Source organism: Ranitomeya imitator, chromosome 1 (assembly GCF_032444005.1).
Source record: "Ranitomeya imitator isolate aRanImi1 chromosome 1, aRanImi1.pri, whole genome shotgun sequence".
Classification (NCBI taxonomy): domain Eukaryota; kingdom Metazoa; phylum Chordata; class Amphibia; order Anura; family Dendrobatidae; genus Ranitomeya; species Ranitomeya imitator.
In genome coordinates, this window is record NC_091282.1 from 627991680 (window position 1) to 628001235 (window position 9556).

At 39.8% G+C, this 9556-nt stretch overlaps 1 protein-coding gene across 1 annotated transcript; it reads right to left on the minus strand.

Annotated features, from left to right (window-relative positions):
- Positions 1 to 1387: 1387 nt before the first annotated feature.
- On the minus strand, positions 1388 to 2323 carry LOC138638142 (olfactory receptor 12D1-like). The gene has a single exon (XM_069727231.1). The coding sequence runs from the start codon at positions 2321 to 2323 to the stop codon at positions 1388 to 1390; it is 936 nt and encodes a 311-aa protein (XP_069583332.1).
- Between the last annotated feature and the right edge of the window lie 7233 nt (positions 2324 to 9556).

The following is a 9556-nucleotide window of genomic DNA, read 5'->3' on the forward strand; positions in this document are numbered from 1 at the left end:
ATTAACACATAAAACTACAAACAATGAGGAAGCAGATGCAAAACGCGCGTCGGGGTTAACAGAGCTTCAGCGTGCCACGAGGCTATCATTGCAGGAAACGTATTCAGGTAATATGTATGGGATCTGTTTACATTTTCATATGTTTGTTGCTTCTGTGCAGCTTTATTGGTTCTTAGCCTTATCAAGAGCTGTGACTATAGGCTGACGGGATTGTTTGCTGGGCTGGAGTTGTTTGTACATTGGGGTGAGTGCTTCACTCTCTTCATTACAGGCGCCAGCTGTGGGGTATTCCCTTTGTATTTGGCCAGTTTGTTACGAGGGTCATAGACTTATAGGCTTAGTCATTTATTATAGGCGTACTTACGTCCGCTGCTGGGCAATTTTCCCTGCGTGCACTGATTTTTTCAGCCTTTTCTTTATGACCCTCTCTGGCTTTAGTGGTGGGAGATATACTTGCACAGCGTTTTATGGCACCGTTAGACCGTTTCCCTCTGTATAGCCTGCATCGTCACCGATATACAACAGTATCTTTGGGCTTGAAAAAGCATATTTTTTGCACATTATGATATATAGATGGATGTTACCTGGATGGGTTTACACCTGCTTATCTAGCTGATCTCTGTATTGTTTACTATCTGTAACTGTGAGGCATTCTTTTAATTGTTTGTAGTTTTATGTGTTAATAAAAGTTACTTGGTATATCTAACGCTTCATGATTTATGGAGTTTAATAACTCCATGATCAATATGTTTTGAGTAGTTTTTGGAGTGTTGCCCACCCTTGGTACAGAGGAAATGGGCTTGTGCTTTGTGCTTATTTTAAGACCTGTAATATGTTGGGTAATACTCACAAGAGTCTCATGTTTTATTCTACTTGGTTAGACTTAACTTGAGTTGCTTTTTTTCACTCTACAAATACAGAATTTTATTCTTTTAGCAAAAAGCACAACATCATTTTCTGTAAAAAAACAATCCATAATTAGATGGGATGTCTTAGCGGGACATCCCCTTTGCTAACAGGCAACCTATAGGAAAGTAGATGTTTGTAACAAATATGTCAACTGAGGCTGAAATGTTTCGCAGCCTGATATCTCTAAAAAGTGGGAGCCTCTGTTTGCAACATCTGTTCATTCTAAGAAATATAGTGGAGCTTTTAGTGGGAAATACACCATTTTACTGTCCATAGTCTCATATAGACCATATATTTACAGGGGTTGTCTGTATGGAAGAACCTCTTTAATGCTGGATATATTTCTTCATGAGGTAGTTATGAGATGGAACTTGATAATTCTGCAAAACCTGAATGTATAGGGGCATGTCAAAAATTCTCCAGGTAGAGCACGATATGGCACATTGATGACTTACCCATCTACTTTGTAAAAGCTGCTCTAAAAATGTAATGACCTTCTCATAAGTTTTCTTACTGCTTTCTTAACCTCTTTGTTTCTCAATGTGTAAATTATTGGGTTCATTGTTGGTGTAAAAACTGTAAACAATATAGCGGCAATCCTATCTTTTTCCAGTGAAGTCTCGGAGGCAGGTCCAAGGTAAGTGCACATTGCTGTCCCATAAAACAGGATGACAATGGTAAAGTGTGAGGAACATGTTGAGAATATCTTGGACCTTCCTTTCGAAGTTTTAATCTTCAGGACGTGAGTAATTATATAAATGTAGGAGAGCATAGTTAGAGAAAAGGTGCTAGTGCTCAGAAATCCACTAACTGTGGCCAAGGTGACCTCGTTCACATAAATGTCTTTACATGCCAGCTTTATTACTGGCTTCACATCACAGAAAAAATGTTTAATTCTTTTAATATTGCAAAATGGGAGCTGGGATGACATAATGGCATGAATTAATGAAGTTGTAAGACCTGTTACCCAAGATGTTAAAACCAACAGGATACAAGTAGACCTCCCCATTATGCTTACATATCGTAGTGGGTGGCAAATAGCAACATATCGGTCATAACCCATTGCGGCCAGGAGAACACCTTCTGTGCATCCCAAAAAGTGGAAAAAATACATTTGGGTGATACAACCTTTGACAGAAATGGTGTTCTCCATGAGGAACCCAATCATCATCTTTGGAACGGTCACTGAAGAAAATAACATATCCAGAAAGGAAAGATTGCCAAGAAGGAAATACATTGGAGACTGTAGAGTAGGATCTCTGATTGCCAATGAAACTATGATTAGATTACCAAAAATGTCGAGAAGGTAGAAAAAGAAGACAAAAACAAACAGGAATTTCTGGAGCCATGGCTGATTGGTGATTCCTATAAGGATGAACTCATTTAATGCATGTGTTTCATTGTATACTTCCATGTTCTGGGAAAATATTACACTGGTTATAGAAGAATATAACTTTAAATGAAAAGTATAACAAAGAAAAACATTAGGAAAAACTAATATGTTATGCCAGCTAAGAGGCCCTTAAGGGCAATGACCAGATTTCTATGCGTATTGTTATTTGTTTTGCCTTATCAGACCCAAAACTAGACATAACCTAACTGGCTTTTCTCTTGGAACGCTCAAGAATAGATACTTTCCGTGATCAAACAAAAACTTAGATTTTCAACAGTTAATTGTTTATAAGATTTATCACAAGTCTCTTAATTTTCATTTTTTCCAAAAAAGATCTCAAAATACTTGCTTCTCTTAATACAGACATGCCAAGATAAATATAAATGGATAATGTGTACTTCTGATGTGGGCGGAATCGAACAGGTTTGTCTACAAGCAATAGAGAACTGGTCTGAGTTCTGCAGTTTTCTAGATTGTTTTTTGGTAACTCAACCAATAGATTAATTGAAGATTTTGAGTAAGCTGTGGGACCTGTAGGTCAGCACTTTAAGTTCTGTAGGAATAACTTAGCCCTGTTTTGGAATTTAATTTATGGATGAGTTTGTATGTGCTCCCTGTGTTTGCGTGGGTTTCCTCCGGGTACTCCAGTTTCCTCCCAAATTCCAAAGCCAGGCGGATATGTAATTTAGATTGTGAGCCCAAATGGGGACAGTTATGATAATGTATGTAAAGTGCTGTGGAATTAATGGATCTATATAGGTGAGTAAAATAAATACATTAAAAATAAATAAAATGACCCTTCAGGTCCTAAGGAAGAATTCTACCAATTTCCACTGTTGGCATTGTACCAACAAAAATTGAGAAAATTGCACCTATGTCATAATAAATGAAATATGAAGGATAGGTTTTCATAGTTAATGACAAGATGCAAATTAATGCAATCAACACTAATCTGCCTGGCTCAGGAAGATATCCTCAGACAACTGATGCAAAACTGACCATTTAGGTAATTATCAATAATTGGAGATTATCAGTCATAAATTTTAACTGTTTGCAGAGGTGTAATGAACATTGACAATCTTGTTTAAATGGCAGCTGTCAAAGGGTGAAATGCTTTAGACAGCAATTAAAAGCTTCGATCTTGAAAAAGGACAAGTGTATGGATCTGCTGATTACGTTTTTAAGATACAGAAGCAAAACATTGGAGGTCTACTATATTTTAACAGAGATTTTACCCATCAGATGATGTAACCAACAGTGCATTTTCTAAAAGAAAAACATAAAATTACTGTCTAAAGACAAGCTAGTACTATCTTACCTGAGAAATTACATTGGAAATTGAAATATTTTGATAAATGTGAAAAGAACCAAATTATATCCAGTACATGAATCCAATGTAACGGTTCAGCAGCCAGAGGGACACAGATGTCTAGTAGTGAAATGAGCTTCTTCTTTTACAGACATTGTTAAGGACTGAAATATATAGGTCTTTGGGTATTCCTGAGTAATTAGTAATGATTTGTTCCTTTAAATTGGGAATTGAGTACCTGGGGATTTGCTCAGATTTTAAGAAGATCATAATAAAATAAAACAAGAAGAAATATTTGCACAAATCCAGTAAAATGATGACCAGTCACCTTTTATTTTGCTGGATACATGTGAGCTGGCAAGGGTATGAAGCAATAAAATATCACAATCACTTTGCTTCTGATCTTGTGAAGACAGCTACCTGTTGGTTTACCACTTATTCCCTAAAACACCAACTCCAAATGTGGTCTTCGCTTCACTCCTCATGGGCAAATATGATGCTGACTATGCCTTGATGAATGTCATGATGTCATTGCTAGTGATGAGAAAGCACTAAAATGCTCGGGTACTTGTTGCTCGGGTCGAGCAGATTGGAATATTCGGGTACTCGGCCCGAACAACGAGCCCAATGTAAGTCTATGGGAGACCCGAGTATTTTTACAGCAATCCCCCCTCGGGTCCTTTTAAGGTCTAAAAACGTCTGAAAATGATGGAAACACTGGTCAAATGACACAGGGACATCATGAGGATAGCCCCTGGAAGCATTACTGACTCCTAGTTCACAGCTTTAATCCATTTTTTCAAGATTCATGCCATTTTTCTAGGTGCCACAAAAAACACATTAAAACGAAACCAAAATGTGTTTTGCTTGGAAATATGTCAAGGCACATCGTTTGCAGTTTAATGACTTGCCTGTAAGGCCAAATATTTAACCCCAGACCAAAAATTTCCTCTCCCACTTAGGCTTAGTTCAGACGCAGCGTTTTTGAAGCTTTTTTCAATTATAACATTGTTTTCAACCACTACAAATGCATTCACTGGGAAATGTCATTGTAACATTTAACACCCCTAGCTGGCCATGTGGTGTGTGACACATAAGCAGACCCATCTTGTTTAATTTATGAAGAAGGGACTCTTAAAGTAACAGAATCTATTTTTACTGGTGCATCAGGTGGCATTAATGTCCTTAAAGGCCCATTATTAAACAGTGGGTCTCCTTAGCTGTTGTATCCTATGCTGTGAGTGGATGGGCTGCCAAGAATTACCACGCACCACAATACCCCTGTCATAAGATGTCCAGGGTGGACTCCTGAAAAAGTGTTGCATTGAATTCAAAGACTGGCCTGCTACCAATTCATATGCACCCCAAAAAGCCTTTGAACCCACATATTGGATGGGGCCATGAAAATCCACTTCACAATATGCATTTTGTAGTCCCGCAGTCCTTTGTTTTACACATTGGCAGCAAGGCCAGCCCTGCTGCATAGTCATATGTACCCCATTAGGCCTTAGAACCCACATACTGGATGGGCCCATGAAAATCCACTTCACAATATGCATTTTGTACTCCCGTACTCTTTTGTTTTACACATTGGCTGCAAGGTTAGCCCTGTTGCATAGTCAGTCATATGCACCCTATTACGCCTTTGAACCCACATACTGGATGAAAATCCACTCGTATTTTTTTTTTATGGTATGATGGTTCTCTCTTTGCACAATTATTTACAGGAGAATTTGGCAATTTTATTTGCCATGTTTTTTTACACTTAGGTTCAGATACGACTTTAAAAAAGGCTAATACTTGCAATACAACACAATTTTATTGCAGATTACAAAATTCAAGTAATAGTATGATTGAATAGTGTGAGTGCGTACACTTTTGTTTATGTTAACATACACAGGTTAATAAGTACATATAAGGATTCAATACATATAGTGATTACATATATATGAAGATTAACTACATACAGTGTACTTAGATCATCACCAAGAGGCTTTTAAACATCATCCGTCTGGAATATCAGTTTTGGCATTTGTCTTAGTCATGTTTCTCTGGTCTTATATAGTGATTTACACTATGTAGTAACTCTAGTTTCACCCAGACCTTCAAGTGGCCACTTTTCAAGGTTGCATGAAACTGAGATATCATGGAGTCATCAGACGAGGGTCCATTAATCCCTAGAAAATAAAATTCACAAGGATTTAGATCAAGCCACCACTGGCATAGTTTCAGTAAACCTTGATGTTATACAATGACAAACAGCAAACATATAGAGGCTTAGACCTGTTTGTGAAGTGAATAAACAAATATTTCTCAAGATTGTTTCACTATGAGCAGTGTCTGTCACATCTGTAAATGTTTTACAAGAAATGCAACTATGCGATTGTCTGAATGCATTCGGTATACAGTTTTTAAATCATGGTTACAAATCACCATTTGTATAATTGCCATTTGCACCTTTGAGGCAGTCAAAGTTATGGCTCTCAAGGAGAGAAACTAATATAGTGGACAAAGCTATATTTTTAATGAACTACTGAGCCAAACTAACAGCATTGCTTTATCAAATTTATATTAAGTGTATTGTGTCCAATGTGAGCAACCAGGCAAAAGGCTTTTTAAGGAAGCTCTTTAAAGTACACAAATGTTGTGAAGTCTTTGCCAACAAGGCTGTGGTTTCAGCAATGTGGGGTACTTTTAAAAAAAAATATAATAGTGCCATCACAGTACAAAGCACGTTCACCCTGTTGATCTAGTGGCAGTTAAACAAGAGACATTGCAGGAGACAGAGTTAAGAATTAGGCCCAATGTAGTGGTGTGTGTCTCTGAAACTTGTAATGCAGTGCATGAGCTGCCAAACAATTCCCTAATGGGGGTACCTTTTTAAAAATAGACAAGTGCCATCACAGCCCCCTTGCCCAAAATGCACCATACATAGCACGTTCACCCTGGTGATCTAGTAGCAGGTGAAGGACACACTGCAGGAGACAGAGTTAAGGAGTAGGCCCAATGTAAAGTAATGCCGAAATTCCCCAATGTGGGGTCCTTTCTTTACAAATTAAAATAGTGCCATCACAGCCCCCTTGCCCAAAATGCACGTTCACCCTGGGGATTTAGTGGCAGGTAAAGGACACATTGCAGGAGACAGAATGCAGATGTAGGCCCAATGTAATGTCACGCCCAATTCCCCAATGTGGGGTCCTTTTTTACAAATAAAAATAGTGCCATCACTTTTCCCGTGCCCAAAATTCACCGTACAGAGCACGTTCACCCTGGTCATCGAGTGTCAGTTGAAGAACATATTGCAGGAGACAGAGTTAAGAAGTAGGCCCCATGCAGGGGTGTGGGTTTCTTAGACTTGTAATGGAGTGCCTGGCCTGACAAGAATTTGCTCATAGATGGTTAATTTAAAAAAAAATGTTCATGTGGATCCTAGACACCATTTCCCAATAATTGATTTTCTGTAGCAGCACGGAACACATGAACCTTGGTGATATAGTGGTGGAAAATGAGGAGACATTGCTGAAGGCCTCATTAAAACCTAGGCCCAGTGTAAAGGATTGCGTCTCCTACACTTGTAATGCCCATACACTAAGTGCATGGGCTGACAAACATTTCCCCTTGGGGGGGGCAATATTTTTAAAAAAAAATTGTTTACAGGTATCATAAACACCTTGCAAAACTGTAAAGTGGTTTCCTACACAGTTGCTGCTGGGAAGGTGCAGTTTTTCGTAAAAATATGGCAGACGAATCGTTGGATAAAGTGATCAGGAAAAGGAGCATCGTGATGACAGGAATGGGAAAGTGCATGTTTAATAACAGCGGTGGCTATGGGAGGTATGAGATCCAGGATACAGCCTACAATGATTAGTCATTTAGCCACCACCAATTACCAGAATGTGTGTCATACCCATCAGAAGATCCATGTAACAGATGCGCGTGTTTGACTCAGCCTAAAAAATGCCTGTCAAAAATATTTTGTGAAACCAAAGACGCACGTGTCTGTCTAAAAAGCAAAGTGCAACATATTCATGAGATGCTGAATTATAGAAAGCAGATCAGTGTTGGAGGAAAACAAAACAAAAACTGATGGATGCTTGTGAAAAACTAAGTTTAAAGAGGAGGGCACGAGGAGGGGGACAAGGCGGGTCATCTCCTTTCTAGAATAGTGGTGGCACAGAGAGACTCCACACATATAGTTGCTTTGAAGGGAAAGGATGGGTCGGAGCATACTGGTTGCGGGGAAATTTTGGAGGTGATGAAGGAGTATTATTCGGATCTTTCTAAGTCGAGGGTATAACCAACGATGGAGTAGGTGGATGGTTTTCTGGCTGAGGTTCAGCTTCCTAGACTTTCTACCGTTCATCAGGGACTTCTTGAAGAGCCGTTTAATTTGGAGGCGCTTGTCGCCGCACTGGCCTCTATGCCTATTTTATATACACCCAGGGGAGGTGTAAATAAAATGTAAAGAGGTATTGTTTCCCGCTTTGTTGAAGGTGTATGCTGCTGGTCTGGTGGAGGGGGAGTTGCCACGGTCCATGCATGAGGCAATAATTGTAGTGTTGCCAAAACAGGGTTAGGGTCCGACGGATCCGGCTTTTTATCGCCCAATCTCATTATTAACCATAGATTTCAAAATATTGCCCAAAATGTTGGCAAATATTCTTAACAAGGTGATAATGACACTAATACACCAGGACCATTCCGATTTTATGCCCAATAGTTCCACAGCATGTAATCTTAGACAATTGTTTCTCAATATGCAGGTAAAGTCAGACACTATGGGTCAGAGGGTTGTGGTGTCTTTAGACGCCGCAAAGGCTTTTGATATTGTGTAATGGAGGTATTTGTGGGCGGTTATGAAGGCTCTGGGTTTTGGTGGGAGATTTAGAAGTTGCGTGCAATTGCTATATGCCTCTCCAAGAGCCAGGATACAGGTAAATGGGCTCTTGTCGGGGGATTTCCATTTATATAGGGGAATGCGGCAGGGGTGCCCCTTGTCTCCCCTCTTGTTTGCACTTGCTGATGAGCCCTTGTCGGAGGCGATATGGAGGGATAGGGACATAAAGGGATTTAGATATGGAAACTATGAAGAAAAGATTGCCCTGCACGCAGAGGACAAGTTACTGTTCTTGGAAGAGGTGCAGGAGTCTTTGGGGGCTGTTATTTACAGCATTAAAAAATTTGGGGCTCTTTCCCGATTATTTATAAATTGGGATAAGTCTGTGTTGCTGCCCATGGACGCAGTGGCTCCTCTGACACTAGACCCTGGGGTTCCCTTAATGGTGGTACATGAGTTTAAATATCTGGGCATTGTGGTTTCGGGCAAAATAGAGGACTATGTGCTCAACATGACTCCTTTGCTTGGGAAGGTCCAGCAGAAGATTAGGATCTGGAAGAAGCTTTTTCTGTCGGTTGCAGGAAGAGTAAATTTGATCAAAATGATAGTTATGCCTCAGTTCCTCTACATATTGCATAATGCTCCAGTGTGGCTGCCTCAGTGTAAATTTTATAGGATCAATATTCTACTTAGGGCCTTAATTTGAAAGGGTGGCCTGGCGTGCATCAAATTGGAACATCTGCAAAGGGCAAAGGATGAGGGTGGTCTCGCGGTTCCCAATTCATGGATTCACCATATAGCATCTCAATGCCAGCATATGGTAGGTTAGGGAGAACTGGAGCAGAGCGCTTCAGCATGGATAATCATTGAACGCACGTTAGGGAAAGGCCCATTGTTAGCCAGTCTGGAAGCAGGCAGATTCAGAATTAACCCCAAACAATTCCCAACAATAGCTTTGATGGGGAAAGTATGGCAGAATATTAAGTACTGGAGGGGACTAATGGAATTTATGAGATATACGCTGATTTGGTTTGAGCCTAGGTTGGCAGAGCTCATGAGATTGCGGGTTTCGGTCAGTGGAGGCGCATTGGCATTTGGTTCGTGTCTC